This window comes from Capsicum annuum, chromosome 10 (assembly GCF_002878395.1).
Source record: "Capsicum annuum cultivar UCD-10X-F1 chromosome 10, UCD10Xv1.1, whole genome shotgun sequence".
NCBI lineage: Eukaryota > Viridiplantae > Streptophyta > Magnoliopsida > Solanales > Solanaceae > Capsicum > Capsicum annuum.
This window is the reverse complement of record NC_061120.1, coordinates 3,096,064-3,115,698: the sequence shown is the minus strand read 5'-3', so window position 1 is coordinate 3,115,698 and position 19,635 is coordinate 3,096,064. Positions and strand designations below refer to the sequence as shown.

The 19,635-nt window shown below is 36.9% G+C and overlaps 2 protein-coding genes across 2 annotated transcripts; both read right to left on the bottom strand.

Moving 5' to 3' along the window:
• Window positions 1-330: 330 nt before the first annotated feature.
• On the bottom strand, window positions 331-5,328 carry LOC107845446 (protein trichome birefringence-like 42). Its single transcript, XM_016689776.2, has 5 exons — window positions 4,982-5,328; window positions 3,749-3,920; window positions 1,898-2,073; window positions 1,645-1,803; window positions 331-674 (listed from the first exon to the last, which is right to left on the bottom strand). Exons 1-5 carry the CDS (start codon window positions 5,236-5,238, stop codon window positions 383-385), a joined length of 1,056 nt encoding a protein of 351 aa, XP_016545262.1. The 5' UTR covers window positions 5,239-5,328; the 3' UTR covers window positions 331-382.
• Window positions 5,329-8,408: 3,080 nt separating this feature from the next.
• LOC107845445 lies at window positions 8,409-19,420 on the bottom strand. Its single transcript, XM_016689775.2, has 3 exons — window positions 18,071-19,420; window positions 9,443-9,560; window positions 8,409-9,295 (listed from the first exon to the last, which is right to left on the bottom strand). Exons 1-3 carry the CDS (start codon window positions 19,246-19,248, stop codon window positions 9,077-9,079), a joined length of 1,515 nt encoding a protein of 504 aa, XP_016545261.2. The 5' UTR covers window positions 19,249-19,420; the 3' UTR covers window positions 8,409-9,076.
• Window positions 19,421-19,635: the final 215 nt, after the last annotated feature.

The window sequence follows — 19,635 nt, the reverse complement described above, 5'->3', positions numbered from 1 at the left end:
GCAGAGTGTATGCTGACCTTATCCCTACCTTGTCGCAGGATCCGGGGAAGGACCCCACCACAAGGGTGTATTGTACGCAACCTTACCTTGCATCTCTACCAGATATTGTTTCCAAGGCTTGAACGCGTGACCTGATCACATGGGAGCAACTTTACCAGTTACTCCAAGGCTCCCCTTCAAACAACAACAACAACAATATATCCAATACAATCCCACAAAGACGGAGTCTAGGGAGAGCAAAGTGTACGCTGGCCTTACCCCTTAGGGAGGCAATTTCCGATTGACCCTCGGCTCGACGGGAGAAGAAAAGAAGCAATAACAACAGCAAGCTAAAAGCCAACTAGCCATCAGCTTTCATTTATAAGTACACTAGATTCAAAAATTATTTCTGCAGCAGCATTGCATACAACAGTTCATTCCAAGCATCTGGAACACCACCTACACACCAGTGGCTGCAGTCCGTCGCGCCACCGGCAAATCTCGCGGGGTGTCCATCTTTTCGTAGCTGTGTAAGCAGTGCAATGTCAAGTAAATTTACAGGCTTTGTCATGTTACTTAGGACACTCTTCACCACTGCTTCTCCTGCATATCTTTCACCTGGATAAGTTGAACCCTCTATCGGCTTTGTTTGTCCGCTGCAGTCCTTCGCCGTTGGTTCATTCCAATCCTGGCCGCTGCAAAGAGGAAACAGAACCACGTTGAACAAATTGATCTAGAATCTACAAGACAAATCATATACTAACGGAAACCTGCAAGAAAACGGGACTGATGTTCGATTAGTCGACTAAGGTGTCATTTTGTTCACATACTAGTATCTTGGCATCAAAAAGGACAGTCCATGCAGGAAACATCCCTCATTCGGCAACCCTCTTGATTGATCAATGAGAGTGAACTGTGCTTAGACGCTTCGTAAAACCGCACCGATCTACGAGAGGAGCTGATAGATGAATAGGCTTCCCCTTTCGAAGTACCCGCCACCCTGCAGATCTCAATGACGCGACGGGAACCACACTGCTGCCGCTGCCATTCGGTCACGCCTCCTATGCTTATCACTCACCTACACTCTTGCAGCATGCCACCTTTGGACAATACGGTGTGATACGCGAAGCAGCTGAGCCATAGCTCTTCGATCGCTATATTCTTGCGATAGCAAAGGCTTGAGCTGTCGAGTGACGATTGGCCGAGGGGATTTCCATCATGTAGGGTACAAATAAGCCAGTTAAAGACGTGCAGGGTCCGGGGAAGAGCCACATCCCAAGGGGATGTAGTGTAGGCAGTCTACCATGACACAAGTCATGGCACGGCTCGAACCCGTTAAGTCAGATGAAGACAAATTTGTTGTCGCTCCAAGGCTTATGCTTCTGATTATAATGCAAAACTTATTTATGCGGTGAATAGTGCATCGCATAACTTAATGCGAATATTACATTTCTCGCCAACTAACCATTGCATTAGTCACGCGCGGAGATAATTCTTTTCTGATGAAACCAACTAAACGGTGCACTAGTTATGTGGTAATTATGTTTTCTTATGCGGGAACTGAACACTGTATTTACTCAATCTGGGATTAATTATCTTAGTACGATCAACCAAACGACCCCAAAGTGTTTACGAGAGAAAAAGATAAGCTGTCGGAGAACTTACTGATAATGAACAGCAGAAATTCCTTGGAAGAACACTTTAGTCACAGCAGGATCAACGCTAGAATCAATCCAATTAGCCCAAGTAGTTAAAGCAATCTTGTAAGCTTCCATATGGTTCATCTCCTTGTAGAGTTTGTCACCGACTTGAAAATAGTCCCATCTGCAACAAAGAAAAAACATGACAATGTGATTTTTCTTGTAAATATTTTTGGCCGAGCGGTTATTTTTATTAAGTTGTTAAGTGAGAAGCGCACGTTTGTAGTCTGCCAGTGTGTATCCACCAATGGTAGCTGTTGAAGATTAAGAAATCAACTCCTTTCCACTGTTCACTCCTGCTGAGAGAGTCGAGCTTGATTACTCGTCCAGCTTCCTCGACCACTAGGTCAACGAGAAATCCGTCTTTCAAGAATGTGACTGTGAACTCAAACTCCTTCAGAAGCAAAAACAACGAGCATGAGAAAAAACGGCAGAATACATATCAGAAAGTTAGTAGGTGTTTCAGAATACAAATCTTCCAAAAATGTTGGTGTACTCGTGTCCGTTCCTCCAAAATTGCATTACTTTCAGAGGATCTGACACATACTCGGCGCCATTTTTTGAGGATCCGAGCAGGCGAGCACGCATAGACAATAATAGGATGTCATTTGCTTCTTTGGGGCAGATAGAAAATTCATCGTAGGCTTAGATATTCGAAGAACGATTGCAGTTTAACCTCTCAGCACTAACCACAACAACTATATATGAAAATTTGCTAAATCGGAGATCTATCACATATCTGAATCAACTTCAAGTTAAATTTTTTCAGTTACATTAAAGGAGTAAGGACTCTTTCTAGACATTCATAAAACACACAACGTTCATGCTTAACTGAGTTAAAGATGAATGTATATGTTAGAATGCAGCCGGAATCTACTGGTATAAAGCTTGGAAGAGTCGCAGCCTCTCGGCAGGATCTAAGATCATTAATTTACTACTATGTTATTGATCTGTAAACATGCTAGCATTGTTGAATCGGTGTCGGATCATATCCAATCATACTTATCTATGAGGCAAAAGGAACCAAATACTTCTTGCAAATGATAGGAACTTTTTAACCTCTCAAAATCACGTCTCTTACTCCAATCAAAAGACTAAAGGCTCGTATTGAGGATAGTTCGCCCAGCTTACGAACGAGAGTTTCGCCTTTTGAAGAGTCATTCAAGTAAGCACGACAAGTCCAACCGAGTCAGAAAGGCTTTGATGAGCGATGACTCAAGGTTTGTCTAGGGGAAACGAGAGTGATAGAAAGAGGGGGAAACCCTCAATTGGCCCAAATATCGGAGCACTTTTACCAACAACAACATAACTAGTGTATACACAGACCTTACGCCAACCTAGTGGAGGTAGAGAAGTTGTTTAGGAAAAATCCTCAGCTCAAGTAACTCATAACAAATCAATGTTAAAAATAACATACAGACGCAAAGCAGCCATAAGAAATAATAACGAAATCATTACATAGCATTCAAGTCTACCAGTCAAAATAGTTTCTCGTGAGGCGAAAGGAAGCAAATATTTTTTGTAACAGACAGGAACTTTTAACCAGTCAGAATAACAACTTCCACTCTAATCAAAAGACTAAAGGCCCCAATTGAAGATACGTTGTCAAACTACGACCGAGAGTTTCGCCTTTTGAAGTGTCAGTCACGGCCTTTTGAAGCGCTAGCGAGGTTAGAGCGCCAGGCTCAATCGATTCAAAGAGACTTTGATGACTCAAGGTTTGTATTACGTCGGCCCTAGTGTCGAAGCACTTTTATCAACAACAACAACATAATCAGTGTAATCCTACTATGTGGGGGTCTGGGGAGAGTAGGGGGTACGCAAACCTTATCCCTATCTCATGGAGGTAGAGAGAATCGGGTTCAGCGCTTGAAAGCTATCGAAGAAGAGTCAATTTCACTGCTTGGTTGTTACTGAAAGACCCTCAGCTCGAGTAACTTATAACAAAGCAATGTTAAAAATAACATACAGACGCAAAGTAGCCATAAGAAATAATAAAGAAATCATTACATAGCATTCGAGTCTACCAAATAGAAGACGATAAAGGGGCAACGATTAAGTGGACTTACCGGAAACGAGAGAACGGAACGGTTCCTCGTTATGACAAATGTGTAAGTAGAATTCGGAACCGAAGCATGAAGCATGCATGCTAGTGATTGCCACTGGTTATTGCTCAAGGAATCTCCCACAAACATGAAGTTTTTGCCTCTGAATTTTTTCAAGAAATCTTCACCATTGAACCTACATACACCATAATCCATAAAATTTCATTTTTAACAAGTTTTTTTTGAGATCAAATTTGTAATGCCATATAATCGCGTAAAAGCTCTATTTGTCCCTGCCATTCTATGAGTCTCTTCCTTTTTGCTTATGACATCGGCAATGCATAAAAGCTCTATTTGCCTCAGTCATTCTATGAGTCTTTTCCTTTTTGCGAATGACATCGACAATGCATAAAAGCTCTACTTGTCTCTGTTATTCTATGAGTCTTTTCCTTTTTGCGTATGACATCGGCAATGCATAAAAGCTCTATTTGCCTTTGCCATTCTATGAGTCTCTTCCTTTTGGCGTCGCCAATGTCTGCGTGAACGGCAATGACACGCAGAATGCTAGAATTGAAAAGCTTACTAAATACAGAAAGTGACACACTTTCCTACGACATATCAAAAAGAAAAAGCAAGACGCTTTATCAAGAACCAGTGAGCCAAACAGAATTCATAAACTCAAAATTCTAACTCGGACTCCAATAGGAAAAAGACAAGTCATTGATGTTACCTAGGGAGGTCACAATTTTGTGGTCTTGAACATGACACGCAGAATGCTAAAATTGAAAAACTTACTATATATAGAAAAGTAACACACTTTCCTAGGACATATCAAAAAGAAAAGCAAGACGCTTCATCAAGAACCAGTGAGCTAAACAAAATTCATAAACTCAAAATCCCGAGGTGGTCACAATTTTGTGGTCTTAAACTTGACACGCAGAATGCTGGAATTGAAAAACTTACTAAATATAGAAAGTGACACTGACATATCAAAAAGAAAAGCAAGACACTTTATCAAGAAACAGCGAGCTAAACAGAATCCATAAACTCAAAATTCTAACTACGAAAGGTCACAATTTTGTGGTCTTAAACTTGACAGGCAGAATGCTGGAATTGAAAAAACTTACTAAATATAGAAAGTGACACTGACATATCAAAAAGAAAAGCAAGACACTTTATCAAGTGAGCCAAACAAAATTCGTAAACTCAAAATTCTAACACGGACTCCAATAGGAAAAGACAAGTCATTGATGTTACCTAGGGAGGTCACAATCAGTAGGCTGCCATCTATACTTGAGATAAAGTTTATCACTTCTTCCATTTCTAATGCAATTTAGACCTTGGTCTATAAATGGACACAACAATGAATCATAAATTGGATAATAATCATCAAAAATCCAACTTCCTTCAAATAAATTACACCTCCCAAAAATTTTTTCTTCACAAAAAACTGTTAATAAAGTTGAAAAAACAAGAAAAAGGTAGCAACTTTTGGTTCTTGTTTTAGTAAACATGGTGAAAATTGTGAGGTGTAAAAATGAGAAAAAAAAAATAAAAAAATTTATAGCGTTTGGCAATGTAGATTTTGGATGACAGTTGTGAAGTGCATTTAGTAAATGTAACCGACTGAATAATGACAGACATTGTCTTCAATATTCTTTGTGTGAATGTTAAGGAACTCTTTGTCTCAAATTATTTATCGTATTTTTTAAATATTTTATTTAGATAATCATTATATATTATTGTGAGAATTATTTATTTTCATCTTGAACTGTACATGAAACTGCTGAGACATGCCTAAACTTTAGAAAAGTCATATTATCCCTTGATTAATTAAAATTGTATTTTGGCAACCTTAGTGTCTGCATGGTACATCGGTGAATCAATACGTTGAAGGTCCACGTAGGCACAAGTATGTGCCGCGTAGGCCTTAAGGTTGACAAAAGTACAGTTTTAATTAGTCCAAAGGTAATAAAACCCTCCTAAAGTTCTGATATATCTCAGCAATTTCGTGTATAATTTAGGATAAAAACAGTGCATTTTCTCTATATTATTTCATAATGTATTATAGTATTGTATTGTATTGTTTTAATGGAAGCAATATTGAATTGATTTTCATCGTCACAGACCATCACACATCGTTACAGTATCGTCTCGAACTATAGTCAAAGTTGCTACGACATACTCCGATTTTACGATGATCTTATTACCCCTGAAATCAGTTTTAGCATATTTTTGTCATTGTTTTGTGCTGATGCGACCCATTATTATATAAAATGAGACCTACTTCAAAGGTATCACGTCAGCTAAAAAAATTGATAAAAAATACCACGTCAGCTAAAAAAAATAAAAAATATGCTAAAATTTAGTTCAGGAAGGTAAAAGAAGGTAACAACATGTATGATCACACTAAATTAATTGTTATATAAAATGAGATTTTTTTTTTTTCTTGTTACATAATAATGAAATTCAATGGTAAATGCATTGTTTTCAACTTGAACTATAAACGAGATTGTCGAGACACACCTGAACTTAAGGAGAGTTCTATTACCCTGTACTAATTAAAATTGTAATTTTGGTAAAGTTAGTGCCTACGTGGCACATCAGTGAATCAACACACTGAAGATTCATGTATGTACCACGTAAGCACTAAGGTTGTCAAAAATATTGTTTTAGTTAGTCCAGAGAGTAATAGGACTCTCCTAAAGTTCGGATGTGTCTCAACAATTTTATTTATAGTTTAGAATGAAAAAAGAGCATTTTCTCGAAATTCAATAATATAAAATTTAAGTGAAAATCAAAATTTAGATTTTATAAAAAGAAAAAGAAAATTGTACTGTTTTGATAATGAATGTGGATTTTGGATTACAGTGTGAAGTGCACTAAATAAATATAACCAACAAAATAATGACAAGATATTGTCTTCAACATTCTTTGTGTGAATGGTAGGTCACATACTCCCTCCGTTTTATTTTACTTGACTTTATCGATCTGACATATTTTTAAATATAATTTTAATTAAAAGTGTATTTTGTTAAATTAATTTTTTTAATACTGTTTTGAATTTTTAAATTTGATTATTATTACTTTACATAGTTAATACTAAAGGTGGAAAGAGAAAAATATACTCCCTCCTTCTCATTTTAATTGGACACATTTCATTTTATAAGGTAATTAAAAAATTATAAATTAAATAATTAATTTCACTATTTTATTTTTTAATAATATTCATTGGCCATAAAACTGGACATTAAAATTGAAACTGACTACTAGTGCTTTATTAAGTTATTTAATACTAAGGCTAGTATTGTAAAGTAGTAATAAAACTCTTTTAGTTTATTAAAATGGACAAATAAATTGAAATACTCATCTGTTTCAAGTGATATGGTATAATACAAATTTCGAAAGATTTTAATTAAGAGTGTATTTTTTTATTAAATTAAATTTTTTTTAAGGGTCGATGGAGATGAAACAATAAACTTGAAATGTTACTATCGAAAATTATTTTCTCTGCTTCTATCAAGGAATTTGTTATTTGAAATAAATATTTAAAAAAAAAAAAATTGATCGATCAAACATAAAAAATTGCACAACTCTTCTATATCAAATGTATGTGTAATTTAAGAAAATAAAGAAATTTTTGGTGCATCATGTCCTAATTTTCTTTGGATTATCACCAGGCTGTTGGCATTGCTAAATTCTCCGCCATGAAAGTATTTTTTGAATACGATATATACGAAAGTGGCAAAAAAAGTCGAAGGAAAAATACTTTTTGAAACATGTGGTCTAAAATTTAACATGTCATTCTTATAAGACATATATTTGGTTTAAGAGTATATGAAGGATATTGAAATTTAAAAACTCACTAAATATTTAAACAAATATTTTTTTTAATCAGATCTTTTTTAAAAAAGTATTTTAATACATATAAATTACTAAAACAAGGAGTTTGCCTTATAGAAAAAGGTTTTCTTCACAATAAACACATGACATATGGTTTTCATTTAAACATTTATCACTAAAATTTTATCACTAAAACTTTATGTTTTTTTTGGTTACAAGGTTATCTGTCCAGATTCGAGATCTATCGAAAACAGTCTCTCTATTTCATATTAGATAGTGGTATGAACTGCGTACACTTAACCCCGAACCCCACTTTGTGAAAACACACTCTGAGTATGTTGTTATTGTTGTTGTTGTGTATTTATCGCTACGCTAGTAAAGAATCAATTTCATACTAAAAGAAGACAGATCGGTGCACTAAAGCTCCAGCTATGCACGGGGTCCGAAAAAATCATAATAAAAGTAGGACTTATAAATAGTCAATTCTTCATCCAATAAACACATGACATATGGTTTTAACTTAAACACTTATCACTAAAATTTTAAGTTTTTTGTGGTTACAAGGTTATCTGTCTTGAGTCAGAGATCGATCGAAAACGACCTTTCTTCGAGGTAATGGTACGAACTGCGTACGCTTTATCCTAAACCCCACTTTGTTGGAATATACTGAGTATGTTATTGTTGTTATGTATTTATCGCTACGCTCGTAAAGATTCATTTTCATACTAAAAGAAGGCAGCTCGCTGCACTAAAACTCCCGCTATGCACGGAGTCCGAGAAAATCAGAATAAAAATATTACTTATAAATAGTGTCAATATGTTAGGGAATTGCCAGAGAGAGTTGGCATGGAATATGAGATGCCTCTTCAACACTTCAAATCAAGTTCATTCAAGTAGCTAATAGCACCTATAAAACTCGGCTAAGTTGCTCGGACTCTCCAAAAATGTTGCCGCACCCGTGTCGGGTCCTCCAAAAACACACTATTTTTGGAGAATCCGACACGTGCCTGTCAGCATTTTTGAAGAGTCCGAGCACCTATGGAATAGAAGTTCTACACAAGAAGGTGAAGCACATCCATATACATGTTCCAAAGCATATTTGGATAATTCAGAATGCATCAGAAGTATAATTGTTAGCAAATTTTACATTCATGGCGAGACGCTTTGATATACATCTTGCGTACACAGACATTTGACTTCGATACACTTTGGTTATCCGTTACATCTTCTGCAAAGTCGAGCGAAATCTCAGGTCTTGGAGGATCAAGAAAGATATCGAAGAGCAATTGACTTCGATCACCTCTACCAACTAAGGTTCCACTGTTAACCAGAGATTCAACCACCCGACTGCCCATCTTGGCACGTGGATTCATTACCATCGACACTTAGTAGTCGTGAATAAGCAATGACAATTTACCTGTATGCTGATCATGTCGGAATGTAGCACATCGCTGACAACCAGACCGATTTACCTGTATGCTGATCAACACATCGGATTCTGAAGAAGCGTTAAGACACAGTTCGACTAAGTCTCAAAATGTCCATCAGCAACCGACTGACGGAAGCCTTTATTTCATCCGGTACTACTAACTGGGGAGGAACTGATTCCAGCGCGTAAAGAGTAATGACCCTCATTACAACGACCAAGTGTAAATTGGTCATATCGCTTTTCGGGACATTCTGATTCACAAACTTGCATGATGCTTTTAAGGTACATTTGCTGCATACCTGAAGTAAGCACGTAACGTTTCAGATCATAAGGGTGGAAAGAAACTCGCGAACATCCCAAAAAAGGAAATTTTTACTACTATCTCTTTTGATCTGAGGAGCAGAAAAGGGAAACGATGAAATTTTGTACGAGCAAAAGCAACTCACGTTATCTTCTTGAATTCTGAAATATGAACGCAACCTCTTAGCAGAAAATACGGTCTTCTTTGCAATAGACGGGCAACCAAAAACGGCCACCTTTTTCAAGTCACTGCCAGACAACCATCTGAACAACCAAGTTAACAGATTAAGGAGCAAACAAGAAAGTTAGACGGTATAAAGCAGTGCTTAAACTAACGAAGAAAAACATCATGACCACAGTACGGGCTACATGTAGGAATTTGTCAGTATAAACCGTTCCAATGCAGATGAAAGATAGCATCACTCTATTTTCAAGTTCGGAAAAGGGCAAAAACTACCTCTAACCTGTAAAAAATAGCTCAAAAATGCTCTCTGTAACCTATACATCTAAAATACATATCTAGTGTAATCCCGCAAATGGGATCTGGAGATGGTAGGGTGTACACAGACCTTACCCCTACCTTGTGGAGGTAGAGAGACTGTTTCCAGAAGACACTCGGCTCAAATGCATCAAATCTAAATAGAAAAAGTTTCATATAGAGCAGTTAAAAAAAGTTACCTTAACAACAAGACGTTGGAATTGATTCTTCAAGAAGAATCCTTCAACATTCAATGAAGTTATGACCCACAATCTCCAGTTTGAAGTACAAAAGTTTAGTCCTAAATCGCCTATTACCACTAAGCTTCTAGGAAATAACGGATGCTTTGAGGAGAAAAGATTATATTGAGTGTTTAATTTATAAAATGAAAACGGGTTACGTTTTAATAAATGAGTGGGCTTTAATTTAATCTTGAATTTAAAATGTGGCAAGCTTAGAATGACACATGTGACTGTTTTAAAAACCCAAATTTGACCCAGGCCGGTCCATTAGTTTCAAGATTAGATCAACGCCCACTCATTTATTAAAACCCAACCCGTTTTCATTAAAAGAAATTAAACACCCTAAGCAATCTTTTGTCCGCAAAAGCCATCCGTTATTTCCTAGTAGCTTAGAAGTGATAGGCGATTTTAGGGCTAAACTTTTTTACTTCAAACGGGAGATTGTCGGTCATAACTTCATTGGATGTTGAAGGATTTTTCTTGAAGAATCAATTCCAAAGTCTTGTTATTAAGGTAACTTTTTTTACTGCTTTATATGAATTTTTTTCTATTTCGATTTGATGCACTTGAGCCGAGAGTCTATCGAAAACAACCTCTCAACCCCCACGGATTAGGAGTAAGGTCTGCGTACACTCTACCCTCCCCAAATCCAATTGTTAGGATTCCACTGGTATGTTGTTGTTGTTGCTCTTTTATGAAACTTTTTATGATTTGGGATATCTATATTTTCTCTAGTTGTGCTAAGCTTTTAATGGCTTTGTTTAGTTTTTACTACTCCCTCGGTAATGCGATACCCTTACATTTTAAGTTTGTTCCAAGAAGAATGTCATATACTTAACTTAAAAGTTTTACTTTTACCGTTAATAAAATGACTTATAGCTACACCAGTGTTCAGGGAAGCGTGATGCGGAAAAAAGCGACAAGGCTCTGCACATCACGCATTATGCGATGCGTGATGCGATGCGACCGCATCATTGAAGTGAAGCACAATTTAATTAAAAAAATACCTATAGAGTATTCAAATAGTAAGTTATAACTGAAAAGACTACAACAACTATATAATCAATAATAAAGACAATATATTTAAGCAAAAGTTCTAATGAAACACCAACAAATCAGTTCAACAAAGCAAAACAAACCTAAAAAAAAGAAGAAAAATCAAATCTAAATTAATAATGGTTCAATCTAAAGCTCTTCTAGTTCATTAAGATTGTCCAATTCGTCTATTCCTTGAGTATCAACATAATGCTCATCATCTTCAACTTCCTCATCTCCTGTTGAAGTAGCAACTTATTTTTCCTTATCGTATGAGCTTGAAGTACTACCCTTAAACCATAACGACGTTCATCAACTCTACTTGGTCGCAACTTCAATGGAGAAAGAGTTGTTGCAGCGCAGCTTCAGTAGAGAAGTGGAGAAGAGAGAATGCAGGTCAAAAAAAACCCTAAAATTTTTAATCGGTCTTTTCTTAAGCTTCTAACCCTTTTTTTTTTAATTTAAAAATTGCCCATTAAAAAAATCCATAATGCGATCGCATCGGATCGCATCGCCCATCTCATCGCATCACGCAAAAGGGCTTGATGCACCCGCAATTCTCAGATTGCACCGCATCAAAGATGCAACTCTCTGGGAGCTCGCATCGCATCATATCAGCGCATAATGCGATGATGCGGTCGCATCTATGAACACTGAGCTACACAAATATCTAAGGCTTGTTTTAGACAACACATATTAAAAGTCAATTTTTTCTCAAACTGTGTGCCAAGACAAACAGTGCAACATACATTGAGAATGGGCGAGTAATTTTTTTTGTATGTGGTCCCTTCTTGATTTGTCGAAAATTTATGGTTATTAGACTGATGTATGGGAGTTTTTTATTTATACCATTGTATGTGTTCCCTTTGTTTTTGTATGTCATTAGAATCCAATATTTTTTTTGGTGTCCAGACCAACTAGCGCACCTCGATTAATTCCTCAGGATACCTGTCACCTCCTACCAAATGGAAAGAAATCACCAATTGATTTTGTCTTAACTGGGATTTGAACCTGGGACCTCATAATTTCAATAACTTTTTATATTTATATACCTGGTATGGTCCCTATTTGCTTTCTTTTACGGCTTGCATGTGCTGGTTTCGGAACAACAACATACCCAGTGTATTCCCACAAAGTGGAGTTTGAGGAGGGTAAAGTGTACGCAGTTGTTAGTAACAGGGTCACCTGGTAGGTTCTATGCGTTGGAGGTATTAGAACCCTCGAATATTTGTTGTATAGTAAATTCAATGTACTAAGCAATTTTCACTAGATGAGGGTGAAGAGAATGAGGTTGCTCCTAGTATTATTCATCTTAGTAAACTTATGTATGCAACATAATAGTGCTAGAACTACAAGTATAATGCGTGATGAAGAAAGAGAGTGGTAGAAGAGGGAGGCAGAAGAAAATGGAGCTGGGAGGGAAAAGGATATGGAGGAGAAATGCAGGGAGAAAACAATATCGGAGCATATTGTTCTCGCTGAAGATTGTGCCCCACAATTTTTTTTCAAGCGAGTGGGAGTTTAGTGGTGGGATCAGTGGTAGCAAAGTCACCCAACCCCGCTGCTTCAAGGGAGCAAAATGAAAGCTTCTTACTAAATCATAGTATCGGTTAATCAATGGATGATGAATGTTCTCCAAAACATTTGCAAAGCTGAAGTCAGTCACAGACATGGAGGGAGGTGATTAGACATGACATATATTGTGTTGAAGTTTAATCCTTTTATCCCACCAGACACACACACCAAAATCCACGTACACATTAATACAGCAACTCAGAGTGAAAAAGAAGGAACAACTAAATTAATCTTTCTAGATAGTAGTAGCAGCCCATAGATGAAGAATAAAGAACAAAGAGATCGAAAGATTAATCTTGGAAGACATTGTCAGTCGAACTCTAGTGGTTTTAAGAGTGTCTTGATAAGAATAAAATATTGTATACTCTGGTCTTATATCAGAAAGTTTTTTAAATGCATATGCATGAGCAGAAAAGAAGAGTTTGTCAGCTGACAATGATATTTGTATTCTTGAATTTACGGAGGCAATTATATAGAGACGAGAACAGAATTTTAAGTTGATGGATTCTTTATAAATTAAATAAAATATGCAATAAAATCGGGCAAGTGGCTGATGCAAGAAGAACAATGTAAATTTTTAACCGCAATAAACTGAAGCAAAGCTTCCAACTTCCTAATCTCAGCAAAGCACTGATCATCAAAGAAATGCAAACCCCGCAAAGCAGTATCCATAAGTTAAGAGTCCTAACATAAAGTACCATATATTGTACTAGTTTCAGGTGAAAAGTTAATGCTTCACATAAACTACTATGAACTACATCCGTATTAGGTAACTTTTCTTGAAGAATCAATTCCAAAGTCTCGTTATTAAGGTAACTTTTTATACTCCTTTTATGAAAATTTTTCTATTTCGATTTGATGCAGTTAAGCCGAGAGTCTTTCGAAAACAACCTCTCAACCTCCACAAGACAGGTGTAAGTCTGCATGCACTCTACTCTCCCCAAACCCCACTTGTAGGATTACACTAGTATGTTGTTATTGTTGTTGTTTCTTTAATGAAACTTTTTTATGATTTGGGATACCTATATTTTCGATGAACTTTTTTTTACTCTAGTCGTGTTGAAGCTTTTAACTGTACGTGTGTTGAAGCTTTTAATGGCTTTGTTTACTACTCCCTCTGTCCCAATTTATGTGACACTCTTACACCTCGACTAATTCCACGGGGTACCTGTCACCTCCTACCAAATGGAAAGAAATCACCTAGTGATTTTGTATTTCCTGAAATTTGAACCCGAGACCTCATAATTTCAATAAATTTTTATGTTTATATATCTGGAATGGTCCCTATTTGCTTTCTTTTATGGCTTACATGCACCGGTTTTGGAAGAATGAATGAAAAGGAGAACTTGATCTTAAGTTATGGGGTACTTGGGTCTGGAAACTTTAGTTGATCTATATTAAAAGACGGATACACATGTGGCACGGGTATGATGTAGACCCATTGTCATATATTGATATATGTTGAGAATAGAAGGAAAAGCGAAGGTTTAGTGAGGTGAAGCAGTTGTTAGTAACAGGGTCAGCTGATAGGTTCTATGCGTTGGAGGTATTAGAACCCTCCAATATTTGTTGTGTAGTAAATTCAATGTACTAAAGTATTTGCACTAGATGAGGGTGAAGAGAATGAGGTTGTTCCTAGTATTATTCATCTTAGTAAAGTTTCTTCGAGCACTACAAATTAGCGATGGAACTGACATGAGGGGAGAATTCAAGCTTAATGTTAGAGTACCACCTCAATGAGGTGCATTGATGGAACTCTAACGAGGCTTATATGCTGGTTTATGTGATATCCATCCCTATTAATGGTCTCGACCGATCTTCAAAGCCATGTTTCATGGCTTTGAAGCACACATACATCCTAAGAACTCGTCTTTCACCTTCTGCCGAGGCTTCCTTGGATATATTTAATAATTTAATCCGCATCGTCTATTCTATTGCAACCATCCAGGTAACTCTCTTCCAATTTCTCCAGAACAATCCTCTTAACTCTTTTCATATTTGATTCGCTTACATTAAGCTTGAATTCTCGCTTACTTAGGATTATTCTGAAGTTTTATCCTAAAGTATTGCACTAAAGTTTGGGCATCACCTCCGTGATTCTAGTAATCTGGATTACAATCGCGATTTGGAGTTCAAAGTCTTGATCTTAAAGGTTTGGTTTAGCCCATCCTTAGACATAAAACACTACCTTTCTCCTCGTAACTATCAAAACCAGTTCCAGCATCTATAGAGCTAGAAGACACTTCACTATGATGTAATAATACTAGGGTCTCGGAGTAGTCACATTCTCTTCACTCTCATCTACTGCAATAAGTTTAGTACATTAGAATCACAACACAATAAATATGAAGGGTTCTAATGCTTCCAACACAGAGAACCTACTAGATGGCTACGTAACTATCAATTGTTTCACTTCCCTATACCTTAGTTTTTCATTATATTTCGACAAATATCAGTATATGACAATAGGCCTTAGGGTGTTTAATTTCTTAAAAGGAAACGGGTTGGGTTTTAATTTAATCCTGAATTTAAAATGTGGCAAGCTTAGAATAACACGTGACTATTTAAAGACCCAAATTTAACCAGGTTGGTTCATTAGTTTCAGGGGTATGTTTGAGCCCCCCTAAAAAACGTTCAGGGTACTTTTAGATCAAAAGGTTAACCTAGGATATTTGTGAGCCGTCTTAATATTTATCGAGAATAGACGGAAAAGCTAAGGTTTAGTGAGGTGAAGCAATTGTTAGGAACAGGGCCACCTGGTAGGCTCTATGCATTGGAGGTATTAGAACCCTCCAATATTTGTTGTGTAGTAAATTCAACATACTAAACAATTTGCACTAGATACGGGCGAAGAGAATGTGGCTGCTCCTAGTATTATTCATCTTAGTAAAGTTTCTTCGAGCAGTACAGATTAGTGCTGGAACTGACATGAGGAGAGAATTCAAGACTGAGGTGCATTGATGGAACCCTAAGTAGGCTTGCATGCTGCTTTACGTGCCATCCAGTCTTATTAATGGTCTCAAGCTAAATTGCTCGGACTCTCCAAATATGTTGCCGCACCCGTGTCGGATCCTTCAAAAACACACTATTTATGCAGGACCCGACACACACCACTAGACATTTTTTGAAGAGCACGAGCAACTTAGGTCTCGAACCATCTTCAAAACCATGTTTCATGGCTTGGAAGCACACATACATCCTAAGAAATCTTCGTTTACCTTCCGCGAAAGCTTCCTTGGATGTATTTATCACCTAAATTACTCGGACTCTTCACTTTCGATGCCGCACCCGTGTCGACACAACATGGCCGTGGGTGTGGGTGTGAGATCCGTACCCGAAATGGTCAACCAATTTTGGATACTTTGACCAAAATCGATTGGGAAAGTCCGGACAGATTTAAGAAATTCGATAATCAAAATAAAAGCTAAGCTGAAATTGAAGAAAATGGAATACCTTGTATATAGAAATTTCTATGTTATTGCTTTTCTTTTTATCTCCTTTCAAGATTTTCTTCTTGAAAAATATTTTCTCCGTAAGTTTTCCACATAATATCCCAAAATTTATGTTTTATAACTCTACTTTTATATATTTGAAATATTTTTTGCCGAATCCCCGCACCCGGATCCATCCCTAGATCCATATCCCCGAATCTTTAAATTGAGACACTGAAGGATCCGACCTCTAGATCAGTACCCGTATCGGACACCCGCACCCGAGTCCGATCAACTTAGTTTATCACCACATCAAAATCAGGATTTCTCTCTATCAATTCGTGTGCATACGCCTCAATTCTATCGTAATGATCCAGGTAACTCCCTTCCAATTTCTCCAAAACAATCCTCTTTAATTCCTTTCATCATTGACTTGCTAATACTAAGCTCGAATTCTCCCTCTTAGATCTTCTCATATCTTTGATCTGATACTTAGGGTTATCCTGGACTTCTCTCCTAAAGTATTGTACTAGTGGTTGGGCATCACTTGCATGATTTTTGTAACCTGGATTACAATCACGATGGAGTGCAAAATCTTGATCATAAAGGTTCGCTTTTGCCCGTACTTAAGATATAAAACACTTGAAAGGACATCCAACATCACATTTGTATCTAAGACTTTTTGTGTCACTCTTTTCTATCTTTGAACTCTTATCATAAGCAACTTCATATAACTCTTCTAGTCTAAGTTGCACGAACTCTTCACTTTTGATGCTGCACACGTGTCGGATTTTCCAAAAATACACTAGTTTTCACGAATCCGACACGCACCCATTGACATTTTTGAAGAGTCCGAGCAACATAGCTTCTAGCTTCTAGAATATCTTTAAAGTCATACTTTTTTCTAACTATTTGAGCTTGTCTAATTTTTCATTGATTTCTTTAGTCCTTTCCCTTCTAAACACCTCGAACTCCTTACTACAATAATCTCTTGATTCAGGTTCATTAGCTTCCACGTTCTCATAACTATCACAATCACTTCTAGTATAAACTTCAGTATGATGAGTAATAGTAGCAGCAGCCTAACATTTTTCTACACCTGAGGAATCTGAAAGAATGATGAATTCACCAAACAGTGCAATGTCATCGACCATTCGATCTTATCAGTTAACTAACTGTCGCCTTCTATATTTGCATTAAAGCATAAACAGATACTTCCTTTTTTTTCAATAATTAGCATACTGATTTCTATACAAAAATGTCATTGTTGAAGATTTCCGTAGATCAACAAAACACAAATTAGACAATGCTAAACCTCAATGAACAAATGTAACAGGAAGAGAACTGATCAGAACCAATATTAAAAACGTGAATATAACTAACGTTGATCCTTACTTAGCAATCTGTTCGTGATCTCTACCAAACTGCTCAGCTGCATACTTTACAAAATCATGGGCATAGCTATTCTTGAAGCAAGTAATATCAAACTTCTTACTAGGCAAAAAGTTTGAATCTTTAAAGTACCCTTCATTATATAAATGAGTCAGAAACAACACCATATCAGGTGAAAGCTCTTGGCACACCGTATGATCCTCCATAGTCAACAGCATTCCTCCATAGTCAACAGCGTTTACTTTATTAATTCTGTACTCATATTATCCTCCTCATCCACAAACAAATTGTTGTAACTTTTTACTCTTCCCCTCATTTTCCGACACCCTATTGCCATTTCTAGGCTCCACCTTCTATAAGCCTTTTCAATTTTCCTCTTCCCTATCATCATGGACGTTATTAATTTACAAACTGTTAGCTTCTATGATTGCGTAACGCATAGACAGATACTTCCCATATTTTCCCAAAAACAGCATACTGAATTCTATCAAAATGTCTTAGTTGAAAATTTTAGCAGACTAACAAAACACAAATTAGAGTAATAAACTAAACATAACACCCAGAAAACTAATAGTAGCAATCAATATGAAAATAGGTGAATGTAACTATATTGATCCTTACTTAGCAATCTCTTGATGATCTCTGCCAAACTGCTCAGCTGCACACTTTACAAAATCACGAGCATAGCTATTCTCGAAGCACGTAATATCAAACCTCTTTCTAGGCAAAAAGTTTGAATCTTTAAAGTACCCTTCCTTATATAAATGAGTCACAAACATTACCAAATCAGGTGAAAGCTCTTTGTACACAGTATGATCCTCCATACTCAACGGCCTCGACTTTCTTGATTTCACACTCTTACCCTCCTCATTCATAAACAATTCATGTAATTTCTTACTCTTTCCCTCGTTTCCTAACACCCCATTACCATTTCTTGATTTTTCATTCTTCCGTTTTTCACGCAAAATCCTCACTTCTTCCTCCAATTTTCTCAATTTACACTTCACTTCTTTGTTTTCAGTTTCATCCTCACTTTCTGATTGTTCAGACTTTTCTAATAGACCAACAGCTTCTTGAAAGAAAACACCCAATGGTTTCTTTGCTACTTTCTTGGCTACACTATCTGATTCTTGAAGGAGAGCCTCGGAGTTACTGGTAAAGCTTCTTCTGCCAAACAACCCAATAGATACTTGTGGTTCGACCCTTTCGTGAACCCCACACGTAAATGAACACCGGGCTTCCCTTTTATCTGATTCTTGAAGGGGCTCGGAGTGACTAGTAAAGTTTCTTTCGTGAACCCCACGCATCGCGGGAGCAGTACACCGGGCAGCCCTTTTATCTGATTCTTGAAGGAGAGCCTCAGAGTTACTGGTAAAGTTTCTTCTGCCAAACAGCCCAATCAATCCTTCTGGGGCCCTTCCCTGGACCCCACACAAAAATGAAACTTCAGTGCACCGAGCTGCTCTTTTATCTAATTCTTGAAGGGGAGCCTCGGAGTAATTGATAAAGCTTCTTCTGTCATATGACCACGAGATCACGGATTCAAGCCGCGAAAACAGCCCAATAGAACCTCGTAGTCCAGCCCTTCCTTGGACCCCACACACAGCTGAAACCTTAGTACACCGAGCCCTCATTTCATCTGCTTCTTGATGAAACTGAGGTGAAAACGAAAAGGGTCTCCAAAAAGACGATGAAAACTGAGAAAATTGATATTGGGTTTTAGAATTCAAGAAGCATGTTGTTGATGATTCTTGAATTGTTAGAAATCGCCAAGAATTGAATTTTCTTAGGTATATCATCAGTGGATTTGCTGAAACAGCATCTCTACTGTGACAATCTACTGCTGCTGTTGTTGTATATGTGTTAAGCTCTGCATACAGTCTATACTTCCCGAGGGGTATTTTGGTAATTTGGTTTACTGAACCATAGAACGAAGATGACGTTCTGCCATTAGAGAGGGTTTTAGGAGGATTTTAGTAGTAAGTTGTATTGGGCTGAGTTGGGTTGGGCCTTAGCAAAAGTATATGGGTCCCATGGGCAAACAACACAAATCTCGATAATTTAAAAAAAAAAAAAGAAATTAAAATTTTATATAATTATTAAAAAATTTAATTTTGTATATATTGATATATATAATTAATTTTCGATATATTCAACTAAGATATATATTTTTTTCTTTATTCTTT

Coding starts and splice junctions, on each gene's coding strand:
- LOC107845446 (XM_016689776.2), bottom strand. CDS start 5,238: ATGTTTACTAAAACAAGAACCAAAAGTTGCTACCTTTTTCTTGTTTTT. Junction 3,921..4,981: donor ACTGATTGTGACCTCCCTAG/GTAACATCAATG, acceptor TGGTGTATGTAG/GTTCAATGGTGAAGATTTCT. Junction 2,074..3,748: donor GTTCCGTTCTCTCGTTTCCG/GTAAGTCCACTT, acceptor TTGCTTCTGAAG/GAGTTTGAGTTCACAGTCAC.
- LOC107845445 (XM_016689775.2), bottom strand. CDS start 19,248: ATGATATACCTAAGAAAATTCAATTCTTGGCGATTTCTAACAATTCAA. Junction 9,561..18,070: donor GATCATCAAGAGATTGCTAA/GTAAGGATCAAT, acceptor TTGGTTGTTCAG/ATGGTTGTCTGGCAGTGACT. Junction 9,296..9,442: donor TCAGAATTCAAGAAGATAAC/GTGAGTTGCTTT, acceptor TGCTTACTTCAG/GTATGCAGCAAATGTACCTT.